The following is a 17,716-nucleotide window of genomic DNA, read 5'->3' as shown; positions in this document are numbered from 1 at the left end:
CCTGCAAACCCTTTGGTATCTGTGAGGAAACAGGAGCACCCGGAGGAAACCCACGCGGTCACAGGGAGAACATGCAAACTCCCCAAAGACAGCACCTGAGGTCAGGATCGAACCCAGGTCTCTGCTGCTACGAGGCAGCAGCTCTACCTGCTGCGCCACTGTGCTGCCCTGTGCCAGTTAGTTGAGTTATTTTGCTGCATGTTTAATAGTGGGATATACATAACTGTGGCGTCCAGAAAAAAACAGTAGCATACGGTGAAGGAAAACAATAAGTGCATAAAATGTTCATCAGTTTGCATGATTTTCTTTTGTTACCTGACAAATTTGTAAGATCTAGACCAGAACAGCTTTCTGGTCATTCAGCCTTTCTTTTACACGGACTGCCAGAAATACCAGCACACCAGCACTTAGTTTCTTGCTATTTATTTAAGTGCAAGGGAATAATTTGTTCCACCTTATCCATTATACAAATCTGGGCTTAAGATTTCAGATGATGTCTTCTTTTAAGCCTGTGTTATCTTCAATTAATCAGCAGTAATTTGCAAGTTAAGAGTGGGTCGAATCTCATTATTCCTCAAAAATTCGGCTGCTCTCAAAATCTATTTACCTTCTTTAAAATAAAACCTTGAAACAAAATGTATTTGAGTGTACATCTTGTACGTATTAGCCCAATTTGTCAAATCCACAGGCTTCTTTCCAACACTGGGGGAAATACAAATCATCTAATTTTTAAACAATACAGTAAACGCCACATAATAAATCTCAAGTTACAATTAAACTGTGCGGCACGTCAAGGAGTGGACATTTGGGGTGAATTACAAGAGGTGTATGCAGTCCTCGGGTGAAGCTAGCCCAGTTTGAGCTACAAGTGCTCAAATTCAATTAGGAGTCCTGTGCTTGTCTGCATCGCTTCCTTCAAACATATGCTAGTTTGTGGTGGACAGGTTCAGCTTTTACTTTACATTTGCCTTCTCGGAAAAAGAAAAGAAATGGTCACTCTTCTTGCAAGTGAAGTATATGAGGTCGACCAGCAGAAGTGGAAAACTGCAGCACAGTGGATTGTTGGACACCATGAAAATAAAAACTCACAATAGATCGAAGGAGCAGCTTAGAAAATGCACTTTATCACCTCTGATTACAATCATATTTGATGTTAAGCAGAGTAATGATGCCTTTTAAATATTTAGCATTTCAATGTTTATGAAATGTTCACCAAAATAGGTTTCCTGATTAAATGCCATCCCACAGTTTCTGAATTTTAAACTAAACTTTAGTCTTTATTTAAAAGAAGCACATTGGAGCACTGCTGTCTCACGGCACCCGAGACCCAGAACGTGTGGTGTTTGCATGTTTCTCCCTGTGATCGCGTGGGTTTCCTCCGGGTGCTCCTGGTTTTCTCTCACATCCCAAAGACACGAGGGTTTGTAGGTTAATTGGGTTCAGCATGTAGGGAATGGACGAGTAAAATGAAAGTAGGATAACATAGAAACTCAGTAAACGTGTGATCAATGGTTAATTGGTCTCTGTACATTGCCCCGAGAGTGTTTGGAGTGGATGTAAAATTAGGATATCATAGAACTAGTGGGAATGGGTGATTGCTGGCCGGCGTGGACTCGATGGGCCAAAGGGCCTGTTTCCACACTGTATCTTTCAATCACAGAAAAGGTTTCATGACCACATGTGCATGGGTTGATTAGTTTAGTTTGGTTTAGAGATACAGCGCAGAAATGGGTCCTTTGGCCCACTGAGTCCGTTACAACCAGCGATCCCTGCAAATGAACACTACCCTATACACGCTAGGGACAATTTACAATTTTTACCAAGCCAAATAGCTTACAGACCTGCACGTCTTTGGAGTGTGGGAGGAAACCAGAGCACCCGGGAAAAGCCCACACAGGTCAAGGAGAGAACATACAAACTCCGTATAGACAGTACTCATAGTCAGAATTGAACTCAGGTCCCTGGCACTGTAAGGCAGCAGCTCTATGGCTGTGCTACCATGCCACCCCTTGGGCTAAAATTTGGGGGGAATTTCAAATATATCCACAAAGCATATTCAATCTAATACATGAGTGGAGGCAGAAATTTCGCTTTTGTGAAAGAAAATCTTGAACTGCCAGAAACTTTTAAACCTTCAGGAGATCTCAATTCATTCTCCAGCCAACATTATGCAATATGTTCACTCTGGCAAGGTGGGGAATCACAGCGGTCAAGTTATGCACCGCAAGGTCCAACCAATATTAATGAGATTAAAACAGTTTTAGCCAAGAAGACTGATTCTTCCAAGGGTTCTTTGATATCCACCTCTGAGGAGATGAGATTGATCTGAAAGACAGCAGCTCCAGCAGTGCAGAGTTCCTCAGTGCTGAGCTAAAGGGTTGGCACAGACTATATACCTGCAGTGTAGCTGGAACCCAAGATCATCCGACACAGAATCAAAAATGCCACCACTTAACTAAGCCTGAAAACAAAACGTTTGAACAACAGGATGTTACAAGGTTGTTGCCAGGACTTGATGGCCTGAGCTACAGGGTTGGGTAGCCCAGGACTTTATTCCTTGGAGCGCAGGAGGATGAAGGATATAGAGGTGTGTAACATCATGAGGAGAATAGATAGCAGAAATGCACAGTCTTTTACCCAGAGTAGGGCATCATGTTTGGCACAGAAATTGTGGGCCGAAGGGCGTATTCCTGTGTTGGACTGTTCTATGTTCTACTTTCAATGTAGAGTTCAGATACATAGTTTAGCATAGGAATGTGTAGAGAAGAACTGCAGATGCTGGTTTAAATCAAAGGTAGACACAAAATGCTGAAGTAACTCTGCGGGTCAGGCAGCATCTCTGAAGAGAAGGAATGGGTGACATTTCGGGTCGAGACCCTTCTTCAGCATTTTGTGCAGTTAGCTGAATGTATGTTGAATAAACTAGATTTCTTTTGAAGAGGCATTGCTATAGCTGGTATGCTTTAGTCAGAGGGAGGTGAATCTGTGGAACTCATTGCCACAGACGGTTGTGGAGGCGAAGTCGATGGGTATTTCTAAAGCATAGATTGACAGATCCTTGATTAGCAAGGGTGTCAGGGGTTATGGGGAGAAGGCAGGAGAATGGGGTTAAGGGAAAGATAGATCAGCCATGATTGAATGGCGGAGTAGACGAGATGGGCCGATGTGCCTAATTCTGCTACTACAGCGTATAAACATATGAATTTATGCGTATTTAATCATGGAGAGAATTTTGTCATAATCGTTATAGAGTCGACTGTGTTTGTTGGTGCTATGCAAGAAAGGATGTATGAGTAAAACAAAAGGTTTACAACATAGCTCCACTTGAAGGGAATATCAGGATAAACCAGTGATTGGCTACCTTTCCAAACTAAGTTGAAGTGACACAGTCTTCAATGTCAAGTCTTACTCATGGAACTCACTTACAATATTCCTCCTGGAAGTATTCAGTTGTGTAGAGTGATGTGATTTTCTAATACAGGTAAGCTTTGAAACAAAAGTTATTATCTAATAGCTTAATATCTCCTTAAGTGGTTTGGTGTTAAATGTAGTTTAATATCTCCCTTTTGAAACAAATTGAATCCATTTACGACATTAAGTGCATTACATAAAGTCAAGTTGTTGTTGTTAGTGTGATATCAATTTTTTCTTTTAGTTTAGTTTATTATTATTTTTGATGCTGAATTTCATCGCTGCTCAAATATCAAACACTGCCCCTCAAATGATTAAAAAAAACTATTAATGAAAGCACATCATTACATCAACAAATGACCTTAAGCTAAATATTGAATGAAGCCCGAATGCCATTACAACACCGACGAACTTTATTTTTCACATGTCAGCTCTCTTTAAATCAAAGATTATTACTTTAAACAGCATCACCATGCTTCGGAACACTGCAAAATTGGGATCAATTGGGCAAATTCCTGAAGTTATATTATGCCATAACTGTGGCAAACATCTGCACAGAATGAAATGTGTAGGTTCAGCGCACATCTGATCTAACGCTCCTACACTCTGGGGTTTTTATCCCCCCGCTACGCGACTAGTTGCCCTGCTTCAAATTATGAAGGGCCAGCATGCCAGGACGAAACCTGCATTAGTTCACCCACTCACTGGGGACTTGACTCAGTTGGGAATGGATTTATTGCACTTTCACACATGGAATGAAGCTCGTGTCAGATGAGGCCAGTGACACTTCATATGATTCAAATTAACCTGTTATAGGCACTCTGCAGGGCCAACCACTGTGTAAAAATGACGACATTTTTTTAAAAGAAAAAAAAAAGCACTGATGGAAACCAGGGATGCCAAGCCATAATGGTTCCAATTTGTTCCAACTAATCTATCACCTGCCAGAATTATTGCCCTGGTGGGTTTCTGGTCACGTTACACTGCAGCTTTTCGGAAAGCCGCTGAACTTGTTAATGGACGGAATTATATCCTTTGCTAAATTCAGGAATCTCTTGAAGAAATACTTATTTGGTATCCAGAACGAGCAGGGGGCGGGAGAGGTCGATCAATCACACGCAAGTTTATAACTGCGGCGGTGGAACTTCTCTTTGAGTTATGTAATGTGTAATGTTTTGGATCAGGGAAAATAATCCTTTTTTTTTGTTGCCAGAATGGTAACACAATGCTACTATTTTTTAGGTGAACAGGATGCCAACGTTATATTTTATTGCTATTTTCTGAAGGCCCATATAAAGCTATGTCTCTCCGGCTAGTAATAAACTAAAGTAAGCCATGGAGGATCTTAAACTACAGGCATTTGAAGCCCAGCAGAATGACCTATAGGCTTTATAACCTGCACAGATACGTGAAAAAATTGTGTAGGAAGGAACTGCAGATGCTGTTTTTTAAAGAAGGTAGACACGAAGTGCTGGAGTAACTCAATGGCTCCGGCAGCCTCCCTGGAGAACAAGGATGGGTGACGTTTTGGGTCGGAACCCTTCTTCAGACTCGTTAAAAAAATATTTTTCTTACAAAGCATGCCATAACGTTCTTATCATCCACCGCTTCCTGCAGGAACTACAATGTGTATTCACTAATATTTGTACTCTATTACTTTAATCTAGGGGGAAAAATAAATTTGTTTGGTGCTTCTGCCAAATGTGGAAAAAATGCCTCTTCATTTGGCATGAGGAGCAGTGCCATATCCTGCCACTACTCGTCCATTAGTGGTCCTGCTGTTGAGCTACTTGCAATCGCTGAACTCAGCTTGTTATAATAAAGAATGACGGCTAGGCTTCCTGCACGTTTGAATTGAAAGATTAGGTTTCTGATAAAATTGCATATTTTGCTCCTGCTCCTGCCAATTGACAAATTGTTTACAACATGCAGTGCACTTGAACAAATGGTAAATCTTTACTCAACCCTTTAAGGATTACTCCTCCAACTTGTGCCACGTAAAACTAAATGCACAAAAATCAAATGGCAGAGGATTCCCCCCCCCAGGAAGCTCTTTAGCTGAAATATCTTAACGACATACATGTGCAAGATTTTGATGAGATCAGATGATGCACGTTTGGCTTGGTACTTTAGCCATAATCACTGTGGCTGTGATCAACAGAAGACTTTAAGACCATAAGACATAGGAGCAGATTTAGGCTATTCTGCCCATCGATTCTGCTCTGCCACTCAATAGACAATAGGTGCAGGAGTAGGCCATTCGGCCCTTCGAGCCAGCACCGCCATTCAATGTGATCACGGCTGATCATTCACAATCAGTACCCCGTTCCTGCCTTCTCCCCATACCCCCTGACTCAGTCATGGCTGATCTATTTTTTCCTTTCAACCCCATTCTCCTGCCTTCTCCCCGTTACCTTTGACGCCCTTCCTACTCAATAACCTATCAATCTCTTAAAAATACCCAACATCTTAGTCTCCACGGCCGCCTGTGGCAATTCCACAGATTCACCATTCTCTGGCTAATTAAATTCCTCCTCATCTCCATTTTGAAGATACGTCCTATTATTCCGAGGCTGTTCCCTCTGGTCCTAGACTCCCCCACTACTGGAAACATCCTCGCCCAGTTCGTTCTATAAAGACCTTTCATCGTTTGAAAAATTGGACATTGGGGATGTAAGGTTCTGTGCTCTTACCTGGACCATTGAGAAAGTCTTTAATTTGCAAGGAGAGGAGTGGAGGGGGAATGCCAGCTTTGTGATCAGCATCCCCCGCAGCGGTCTGCAACCAAAACACACTGTAGTCCAGAGCTTCAGGAAGGGTCTTACCTGGATCTACAACAGAAGCAGAAAATAATTTACAAATTGTTTAGTTTAGGGATACAGCGTGGAAACAGGCCCTGCAGCCCTCTGGGTCTGCCGCGACCAAAGGTCACTAGTTTATACTCGTTATAGTCTTACAACATTGAAACAGGCCCTTTGGCCCAACTTGTTCTATCCTTCACACTAATGACAATTTTCAGAAGGCAGTTAACCTACAAGCATGCCCGTCCTTGGAACGTGGGTGGAAACCACAGGGAAAACCCACACGGTCACGGGGAGAATATACAAACTCCATTCAGACAACACCCGTAATCAGGATCAAACCCAGGTCTTTGCTGCAGTGAGGCAGCAATTCTACCGCTGCGCCATTATGTCCCCCGTCAAATATCACCCATCAAATTTCTTCACACAGAGAGTGGTGAGTCTGTGGAATTCTCTGCCACAGAAGGTAGTTGAGGCCAGTTCATTGGCTATATTTAAGAGGGAGTTAGATGTGGCCCTTTTTGCTAAAGGGATCAGGGGGTATGGAGAGAAGGCAGGTACAGGCTACTGAGCTGGATGATCAGCCATGATCATATTGAATGGCGGTGCAGGCTTGAAGGGCCGAATGGCCTACTCCTGCACCTATTTTCTATGTTTCTATGTTTCTATGTAAATGCCAGATGTAACATTTTAAAGTTTAAAGGGAATAGAGTCATATTGCATGGAAACAGGCCCTGCGGCCCAACTTGTCTACGCCAAACAAGATGCCCGCCTCCACTTGTCCCACCTACCTATGTTACGCCCATATCCTTCTAAACCTATCCTATCCATGTACCTGCGCAGGAGATGCTTTTCTTTATTACACAGAGGGTGTTGGGTGCCTGGAACGCGTTGCTAGGGGGTGATAGTGGAGACACATACGTTAGTGGCATTTAAGAGGTTCTTGGATAGGCACATGGACACGTAATGAATGGAGAAATATAGGTCACGTGTGGGCAGAGAAGTTTGGTTTATCTTTGGTATGATGTTCGCCGCAAATATTGTGGGCCGTAGGGCCTGTTTCTGTGCTGTACAATGCTATGTTCTATTTATCCCAATGAAAATAACAAGGATATTATCCATTAAGAATGTGCTTAACGTGAAACATGAATTTTAGAATATATTTTCGACTTTTAGACTTTAGAGACACAGCGCAGAAACAGGCCTTTCAGTCCACTGAGTCCACACCGACCGGCGATCAGCCCTACACTTATTAGCACTATCCTAAACACTGGGAACAATTTTCAATTTTACCGAAACCCATTAACTTACAAATCTATACATCTTTGGAGTGTGGGACGAAACCAGAGCATCCGGAGAAAACCCACGCGGTCACAGGGAGAACGTACAAACTCCGTACAGACAGCACCCGTGGTCAGGATCAAACCCGGGTCTCTGGCGCTGTAAGGCAGCAACTCTACCATTGCGCCACCCCAAAGTTCTCCAGTTGAATTATGAAACAAAAAATTTCACTTGGATAAAACTAATCTCAAATAACCTTTTAAATCACTGCAAATTATCTTGACTTCCCCCTTGCCTGTTGAGGATAAAAGACCCTGTCTATGTTAGTTCAATACACTTTCATCAGCTTACACAGTGGAAACAGGAAAAACACAGTCAGACCCTTCAAAAGGACAATACTAAGGAAATTGTTGGCATCTATTCCCATTTTGTAAGCAAAATAACTCTGCCAAAGATTTTGTAAGTGAACTTTAACTAAAATGCCAGTCAAGCTGTGTTTAATGGCAAAGTTCTTGTGCCAATTTATAAAGCAATCAACAGATGTTGTTCCTTCCTTGTCTTTGGATCAATGTCAAGGAGCTCACTATTCAATAGCCTTGTGAAAGTAGCTGTGTTGAACCGATTGCAGTAATTTAAAGCTGCAGTTCACTGCTATCATCTCAAGGAGAACAAGTAATGGCCATAAGTGTGTTTTTCCAGTAATATTCACATGCTGTGAATGACTGTAATAAAACTAAAACAAGTAACTTCAACTTTTTATTGCCTTACTCCAGTACAGTCTAAAAAAGGGTCTCAACCCAAATCGTCACTCATTCCTTCTATACAGAGACGCTTCCTGTCCTGCTGAGTTACTCCAGCATTTTGTATCATACTTTCTTGATTGAAGAAGAACCAATTATGAGAGACATAGAAAGGGTAGACAGTCAGAACCTTTGTCCTGGGATGGAATTGTCCAACACCAAAGGGCATAGCTAGAAGATGTGAAGGGGAGAGTTTGATGGAGTTGTGAGGGGCAAGTTATTTTACACAGAGAGCAGTGGGGGCCTGGAACGCATTGCCAGGGGTGGTGGAGGAGGCAGTTACGATAGCGGCATTTAAGAGGCTTTTAGAAAGGCGCATGATTGTGCAGGGAATAGAGGGATATGGATCATGTACAGGTAGAGGAGATCAGTTTAACTTGAAAAAGTTTTTCCTCATCTCAGTCCGAAACGGCCTAATTCTTAAACTGTGACCCCTGGTTCTGGACTCCCCCAAGATCGGGAGCATTTTTCCTGCGAAGTGTGATCTGGTGCTCAAGGTGATCTGACAGCTGAAAGGAGATAACGAAGCTTGGATCCAACGCATAAGTGGTATGGTGTCAGGGGAATGACGCCAGGTACTGCAGTGACCACACCATCACCTGCGTGGATTATTCTAATTACAGTGGTAAGAAAGTCGAGGACCACATGGGGGGGGAGGGGGGAGTCCCTCGTTGTCAGAGTCCCTGTACGATGACGCTGGCAATCTCGGACTTGCCCCAACAGCTCAGTCCTGGTCTTCAAAGGAGGAGGCGCGGCGGTGTCAGGCTTCTTCCTGCCATTCACCCTGCCTCGAGAGGAGGAGCTGATGGTACAGGTTTCTTCCTGGCTGCTCAGCATCAGGGATAGAGAGACAAATCTGGAGGTCTCTGGAGTATCCTGGCGGCCAGTCTTTGCCTCTGTGTGTGTGGGAGGTCGCAATCCCTCGTTGTCTGTGGGCAGGAAGAGTTTCTAGTATCTCAGACTTGCCCTGGCCACTCAGTCCTAGCCTCAGGTAGAGGCGCTGCCTGTCCAGGGTTGCTTTTCCCAGCAGTCCAGTCTTAACCACACGGTGGCGCTGGTGGTCTCAGGTCTGTCCCAGTGGCTCGGTTTTCCATGTACCTGCAACAGGGCCACACAACTAGGAGGGAGGCAGCCCACTTTGTCTCCCATCCTGGCTCTCTTCTTTCTTCCTTCTTCTTCTTTTCTGTTTCTTTTCTTCTCTTCTGGTCTCCCTTCTCTCAGTCTTCCTCTCTGGCTTAAAAGCTCTCAGGTTTTATAGAGAGTAGGCTGACAAGGAACAAGTGGCCAAGCAATAGCAATAATACTGGGAATTGGTCCGCCAAGCCTGCCAGCCACTTAAAGAGATCAGAGTGACCTCCAAGGGAGAGAGCGCTGTCACAGAACTCTCTCACTTGTTTTCCAGCAACAATTGGGGACAGAAAAGCACGAATGCTTCCCACAAGCTCCCTTACTTACATGGAAAGCACTCCAGAAATAGATTTCCAATCACCTGAAGTCCACACACCCATTCCCCTCTCAACCTTTGACTTCCCGAGACCAGATTGCTGGTACACGCCACAATGTTTTGCAGAAACCAGAAACCCATCTGATGCCTCTTCCTTTCTCAATTCTCTTGTCAAAAGTCGGCAGCGCAGTGGTGCAGCAGTAGAGTTGCTGCCTTACAGTGCCAGAGACCTGGGTTTGATCCGCGACTACAGGAGCTGTCTGTTCGGAGTTAGTACGTTCCCCTTTGACCTGCGTGGGTTTTCTCCAGGTGCTCCGGTTTCCTCCCACATCCCAAAGACGGACAGATTTGTAGAATAATTGGCTTTGGTAAAAATTGTAAATTGTCCCCAGTGTAGGATAGTGCTCGTGCATGGGGTGATCACGGGTCAGCGCGGACTTGATGGGTCAAAGGGCCTGTTTCCACGCTGTATGTCTAAAGTCTGAACACCAATCCTCTCCCCCAAACTCTGACCTCCCATTGATATCCTACCTAAAGCCCAAATGACCCAATCATAAATCACTAACTGACGGCCGATCCTCCCCGAAGAGCAGTTCCCTGACAGATCAACGGCGCAAAAATCTTTCAAACTGAAAGGAAATTATACATTTGAGAAAAAAGGAAAGTTCTGTTAAATTTAACCGAGTCAGCATGAAAGTGTACAGCGAAGTTGAGCAAACTTTGATTATTTTCTGTGGAACGTCAAAGGTTGAGGGGAGACTTGATGGAATTAGATACCGTTATAAGAGGCATAGATGGGTAGAGAGTTGAAAACTTTTCTCGCCAGGGTGGAAATGCCAAAGATGGGAGGACATAGCTTTAAGGTGAGAGTGGTGGAAGCCTGAAATGTGCTGCCAGGGGTGGTGGTGGAGGCACATACACCTGCGGTATTGGAGGCTTTTAGATAGACACGGATATGCAAGGAATGGAGGAATATGAATCACATGCAGGCAGAGGAGATTACTTTAACGAGGCATCATGCTTGGCATAGACATTGTGGGCCGAAGGGACTGTTCCTGTGCTGTACTGCTCTATGGTCCGAAACTTCCCCTTCCATATTGGTAAATTCCCCTTCCATGTTGGTAAATTTCCCCAGTCAGTAAGACCTTCCCCCAATTTGGAGTTCCTCTACCAATTTGTAGAAGTTAATGTAGACACAAGGAACTGCAGATGTTGGTTTGCAAAAAAAGACACAAAGTGCTGGAGTACCTTAGGGGGCCAGACAGCATCTCTGGAGAACATGGAGGTGACGTTTCTGGTCGGGGCCCTTCTTCAGACTCTATGACATTCTTCTATAAACTTCAAACCATCCAAAACTGCATTATCTACCTTATTTTCCAGAGTCCTATGATCATTTATGGTGGTAGGGAGAGTTGGGGTTAATGAGAAGAGATAAATTATCAAACTCTTACCCATACATTTGTAGTCTGATGGCACGGCTTTCAATGTGGCATCAAAAAACGATAGCTCGGCCTTCTGCTTCCGGTGATGGCAACTCAATAATAATGAAGGCTGGGCTATCACCAAGTATAAGAAGGGCTCCAGTTGAAGATCATTCGTTCCTCTGCGACCTGGTTGCCGGACTATGGTGATTCCAAGAGCTTGTCGAGCTGAAGACCTGCTAGGTGTGTGGAGACCCCCCAAAGACAAGTGACCGGTGGCCTTGCCTGTGGCTAACGGCACGTTACTATTCAGGAGGTCGTCAGCTGTCATGACAGCAATCCCCACCTGGCCCGCTTTGTTCTCTGGTACCCCTTCGGTCTCAGCGTTCAGCAGGTTTAACGTGCTCTTGCCAACTTTGTCGCTCTCTTTCATTTGTTGGCTTTCTTGGTGGAGCTTTGCTTTGGGATTCATTGTGAAGGAATAAGTCATGAGTGAGATACGGCCGGCTGTAATAAATATGTCGAAGGGGATAAAATTTAAGTTCTTCACGATGGAGGACTGACGGGAAGGCCTGGCAAGATGGTGGCTGGTTCCGCTCTGCTGTTCAATTTGAACAATCCGAATTCGTGCACTGTCACTCCCGATACCACTGTCCCGGGCTCCACTGTGCCGTGAGGAACCGTCCATAGGAACTCCTTCTGAAGAGGGGACCTTATTCTGATCTTGTTGATAGAACTGCAATAGTAAGATGTAAAAATTACATTTATTAGCAGCATATTGAGTTTGAGTTTGGTTTATTGTCACGTGTACCGAGCGAGGTACAGTGAAAAGCTTTTCTGGTGTCCTAACCAGTCAGCAGAAAGACAATATATGATTACAATCAAGCCAACCACAGTGTACAGATACATGATCAAGGGAATACCGTGAATAACATTGAGTGCAAGATAAAGCCAGTAAAGTCCAATCAAAGATAGGCCAAGGATCTCCAATGAGGTAGATATTAGTTCAGGGCAGCTGTAAATTATACTCCTGTTCTTACTTTTTTTTTGCTTTCACTTTCATTGATTTCAAGGGCGGCACGGTAGCGCAGCGGTAAAGTTGCTGCCTTATAGCGCCAAAGAACCGGGTTCGATCCTGACTAAGGGTGTTGTCTGTACGGAGTTTGTATGTTCTCCTTATTTCTTGAAGAAAACATTTCTTCACACAGAGAGTGGTGAGTCTGTGGAATTCTCTGCCACAGAAGGTAGTTGAGGCCAGTTCATTGGCTATTTTAAGAGGGAGTTAGATGTGGCCCTTGTGGCTAAAGGGATCAGGGGGTATGGAGAGAAGGCAGGTACAGGTTACTGAGCTGGATGATCAGCCATGATGACTTGGAGGGCCGAAAAGGCCTGTTTCCGGCTGTATATATATGATATGATATGATATGATATGATATTGAATGGCGGTGCAGGCTCGAAGGGCCGAATGGCCTACTCCTGCACCTATTTTTTATGTTTCTATGTTTCCTTATGACTGCGTGGGTTTTCTCCGGCTGCTCTGATTCCCTCCCTCACTCCAAAGATATACAGATTTGTAGAATACTTGGCTTCAGTAAAATGTGTAAAATTGTCCCTAGTGTGTGGGATAGAGCCAGTGTACATGGTGATTGCTGGTCGGCGCGGACTCATTGGGCCAAAGGGCCTGTTTCCGCGCTGTATTAAAGTCTAAAGTACATTATGCACCATTATATCAGCAGCACGCAGGTTTACACATTTCTTGATTTAGACTTTAGACTTTAGAGATACAGCGCGGAAACAGGCCCTTCGGCCCACCAAGTCTGCGCCGACCAGTGATCACACTGTCCACTAACATTATCCTACACACTAGGGACAATTTACAATTTTAGTGAATACAATTAAGCGACAAACCTGTATGTCTCTGGAATGAGGGAGGAAACCGGAGCACCCAGAGAAAACCCATGCAGTCACAGGGAGAATGTGCAAACTCCGCACTGATAGGGCCCGAGGTTAGATTCAAACCTGTATCCGTGATGTTGTGAGGTAGCAGCTCTAACGGTTGAGCCAGTGTGCCACACACACAGAAAAAAACAGAGGTGTAAAAGTGAACATTGGCCTTCATCCATCAGAGTATTGGGTATAGAAATTGGGAGGTCATGTTGCAGTTATATAAGACAAAGGTGAAGCCGCATTTGGAATATTGTGTTCAATTCTGGGCACTATGTTGTAGGAAAGATGTTGTCAAGTTGTAATGGGTACAGTGGAGATTTACAAGGATGTTGCTAGGACTCGAGGGTCTGAGCTTTAGGGAGAGGTTGAGAAGACTAGGACTCTAGCCTTTGGAGCGCACAAGGATAAGGGGTGATCTTAAAGAGGTGCATGAGATCATGAGAGGAATAGATAGGGTAGACGCACACTCTTGCCCAGAGTAAGGGAATCGACAACCAGAGGACATAGATTTAAGGTGAAGGGGAAAAGATTTAATAGGAATCTGAAGGGTAACTTTTTCACACAAAGGGTGGTGGGTGTATGGAACGAGCTGCCAGAGGAAGTAGTTAGTTAAGGCAGGGCCTATCACAACGTTTAAGAAACAATTGGACAGGTACATGGACAGGTATAGAAGGATATGGGCCAAACACAAGCAGGTGGGACTAGTGTAGATGAGACATGTTGGTCGGTGTGGGCAAGTTGGGCCGAAGGGTCTGTTTCCACACTGTATGACTCTATGAACCTGATTATATTATTGATAGCTTTTGAAGGTTCCAGTATATCCTACTAAACAAGTTCCCTGCTATGAATAGCACCAGAATTGTTGCAATCATTCCAAATACTGCAAACTTCCATTGATCGTGTATTCAAACTTCAGGTAAATTGACTAAATTGACTAACTTTAGAAAAATCTAAAGTTAATCTGAAGCAAATGAGAAAGAGTAATTGTCTCCCAGTATGGGTTAACATGCATCTGATTGAGCTATAATAGACTGCTGCACATTTTATGCTTTTTAATCACCGCAGATGTTTCAAATTATTATATGTTAAAACATATTTCTACTGCCCTTAAAGTATGAAGCTTCTGCTATGAACACTTCAGAGAATTAAATACATATTATTGCAACATTGAATATAAAATTTCAGACCCCCAGGCATACATTAAATAAGTTGGCAGCACATTAAAGAAAATGCTTTGCTTATTAGATACTTCCTATTCTAAACAGTGTCATCAAAAACTAGACCAATCCATATAAAAAGCAATAGTGTTTCCACAAGAATCCTATGCCAAAAATCCTGTTTCTTCCAACTAATGAGTAAAGGATGTGTCCATTTTATATGAATCTAAGATTTTTTTCCCAAATAGCCACATTAGGAGGCATAAATATATGCTCCATATGGGTTATATTTCATTAAATTGCATCGGTATGATTCTAGAGATCTAGAGCATGATAACGTTCAACAATACTTCATATGAAACCAAGCTAAAGATAAAAATCCCCCACTTTATCCAACTGAGACCCAGTAACCAAAATCTGCAGATTTGGATTCTGGCACAGCTGAAGAAACACAAGAGAGAGAAAGTTAACTTAAAGTTATGGTGTAACTTTCCCTCATACCAATTATAGACTTATTTAGAATGATAACTTAAGACAATTTGTTACCCATTTGTTTCATTGATATTAATGATCACTCTATCTAGTTAACTCCAAAAGACTTTGATGTTGCTTTATTCTTAATAGTTGGGGGAAAAAATAAAAATAGAAATAGTCACTGTTGTATTTAATTTGTTGCAAATCATTTTTATCAGAATATGAAGGTTTCTCAACTAATTTATTTAAAATTAATCAGCTCACTGGGAGAGTAAGCTTGTTAAGTATCAATTACTAGTTCATTTGCAGAAAGGATGGCAAATAACATCACGGGGTTATGGGGAGAAGGCAGAAGAAAGGGGTGGAGAGGGAAAGATAGGGAGATCAGCCATGATTGAATGGAGTAGACTTAATGAGCTGAATGGCCTAATTTTGCTCCTATCACATGGACAATACCATATATGCACATATATACAAATAATTATGGTCTAAACACAATCTTACACTCACAAAAAAAGAACTTCTGCACATTCATTATTGCACTGAGTGTCAAATTGCATTTGCTAGATTATCTTTCCGATAGTAAATTACAGCAGAGAAACCAAGGGAAGTCCTCTTTTTAGTGGTTTCTCTGTCATCAGCAACAGTGGATTGTCATGCTACTGTACCTTACTGCCCTGTTCCACCCGAGCACCATATTTGTTCTATTCTTCAGCCTGAAGGGTTCAGACCTGAAAAAACATCTGTCCATTCTTTCCACAGATGCCGCCACCCAGATTCCAGCATCTGCAGTTCCTTGTATCTCTATTTCTAAGTCTCTTTACTTTTAGAAAGGAGATGAGGAGGAATTTCTTTAGTCAGAGGGTGGTGAATCTGTGGAATTCATTGCCACAGAAGGCTGTGGAGGCCAGGTCAATGGATATAAGGTGGACATTGACATATTCTCGATTAGTACGGGTGTCAGGGGATATGGGGGGAAGGCAGGAGAATGGGGTTCAGAGGGAAGGATAGATCAGCTGTAATTGAATGGCGGAGCAGACTTGATGGGCCGAATGGTCTAATTCTGCTCCTATTACTATGAACATTTGAAGTCTTATCCTCTCACTCGTTGCACCTCAAAACACATTCATGAACTTTATATTAACTTCCGAGAGATAGTGTAAAACACCATTGTAACGTGTCGACACGAAAAACTGTAGATGTTGGTTTACAAAAAAGACACAATGTGCTGGAGTTACTCAGCGGGTCAAGCAGCATCTCTGGAGAAAATCGATAGGTGACGTTTCAGATCGGCCCCCTTCTTCAGTCTGAAGAAGGATCCCAACCTAACTTTCTGCCACGGGGAGAAGCCCCTTGGCTTTCTTCTGTGAAGAAACTGGTCATCGACCTCAGGAAGCAGGGTGGAGCGCATGCCCCAGTCAGCATCAATGGTGCTGAAACAGAGATGGGCGAGAGCTTCATGTTCAGTCTGAAGAAGGGTCCTGACCCAACGTCACCTATCCATTTACTCCAGAGATTCTTCCTGACCAGCTGAGTTACTCCAGCATTTTGTGTCCATCTTTGGTGTTCGTGGAGTGTTGTGCTTCTGCCTGGAGTCTTGTGGCCAGTGTTCTATGTTCAGTCAAATGCTGTTTGTCAGCAGTATTAATGATCTGCACAACAATGTAAGCAGGGTAGTTCATAAATTTGCAGATGACATCAAAATTGGTGGTGTAGTGGACAGCGAGGAAGATTATCTAAGTTTATAAATGGATCTGGATCAATTGTGGAAAGGGACCAGGCAACGGCAGATGGAATTTACTTTTTACCGTTGCAAACATCATCACCCTGACCTTAAACTCATATCTGGAACACCAAGACAACAGGGAGAATGTGCAAACTCAGTAGAGGCAGCACCCGTAGTCAGGATTGAACCCAGGTCTCTGGCGTTGGAAGGCAGCAACTCTACCGCTGCGCCACCGTGACGCCCCAACCCTTGAACACCTTTCGAAGATGTGGGTTTCAAAAATCATCTTCATTCGCCCGTTCGCCTTGAGTCTGATAAGCTCAACTGTCGTTAGGTCGCCCAGTTCTGCTGGTAAATCAGTCTCCCTCAACAAACAGAGTAACCTTCCCCCTGCAAAACATTTCCTTTGAAAGTGAGAGGGGAGTGTACCTGACAGGTCCCCATTCTGCTCCAGTGAAGCAAATCTCCTGTGGGCTGATCACAAGGAGAAATGAGCAGCTGCTGTAAACTCCTACAATCACACTGAAGGGGGAAGCTAGGTAATGGAGAAGCTGATATAATTTTACTGAAGTTATTGAAAAGCTGCACAGTGCACAGACTTATGCTACCGAGAGGATGGAGGCAGGAGTGTACTCGATGTCCTTGCCAGATGGCATTGTTATTTTGGCTCATACATCATCCTTACAGGCAGGTGATTAGGTAAAATATGAATAATATTTGTAATGTGTCTAAACACTGCAGCTCTATCATAAATAACGGGACATGAACAGTCCCAGTGTGGAGGAAAGCAAATTTTCAAATTCTCAATTTCATGTTCTGTTTAATACACAGCCAATGTATCATGCTGCAAAGCAAGGAGTCTGAAGAAGGGTTCTGACACAAACGTCACCCATCCTTTTTCTCCAGAGATGCTGCCTGACCCGCTGAGTTACTCCATGACTTCTTTGTCCATCTTCTATCATGTTTTAGATTAGTATAGTTTAGAGATACAGCAAAGAAAATGGCCCTTCGGCCCACCGAGTCATGCTGCCCATCGCTCACCCATTCGCGCACTATTTCTACACACTCTCTACATGCTAGGGGCAATTTTACAGAGGTTGTTGACCAACAAACCCGCACTCCAACATGGACAGCAGCCGAGGTCAGGATCGAACCCGGGTCTCTCACATCGTAAGGCAATGGCTCTACCAGCTGCGCCTCTGCGGATATATTTGGTGAGTTTTACAAAGATCTGGTTCTTTTTCCTTCTATTGC

The 17,716-nt window shown here is 43.5% G+C and overlaps 1 protein-coding gene across 5 annotated transcripts in view; it reads right to left on the bottom strand.

Moving 5' to 3' along the window:
* vps13b (vacuolar protein sorting 13 homolog B) overlaps nt 1-17,716 on the bottom strand; it is a 752,723-nt gene that overhangs the window by 146,568 nt on the left and 588,439 nt on the right. For all 5 annotated transcript variants that reach the window (XR_013547184.1, XM_078398050.1, XM_078398047.1 and 2 more), the window contains exons 34-35: nt 11,189-11,894; nt 6,105-6,242 (exon numbers count right to left, since the gene is read on the bottom strand). Coding sequence is in view for 4 of the 5 variants with exons in the window: in XM_078398050.1 (XP_078254176.1) it covers nt 6,105-6,242; nt 11,189-11,894 (844 nt within the window). In the remaining variant the exon portion in view is untranslated. The remainder of the gene's footprint in view (nt 1-6,104; nt 6,243-11,188; nt 11,895-17,716) is intronic.

Source organism: Rhinoraja longicauda, chromosome 4, assembly GCF_053455715.1.
Source record: "Rhinoraja longicauda isolate Sanriku21f chromosome 4, sRhiLon1.1, whole genome shotgun sequence".
Taxonomy (NCBI): Eukaryota; Metazoa; Chordata; class Chondrichthyes; order Rajiformes; family Arhynchobatidae; genus Rhinoraja; species Rhinoraja longicauda.
The sequence above is the reverse complement of the archived record's forward strand: the minus strand, read 5'-3'. Positions and strand labels throughout refer to the sequence as shown.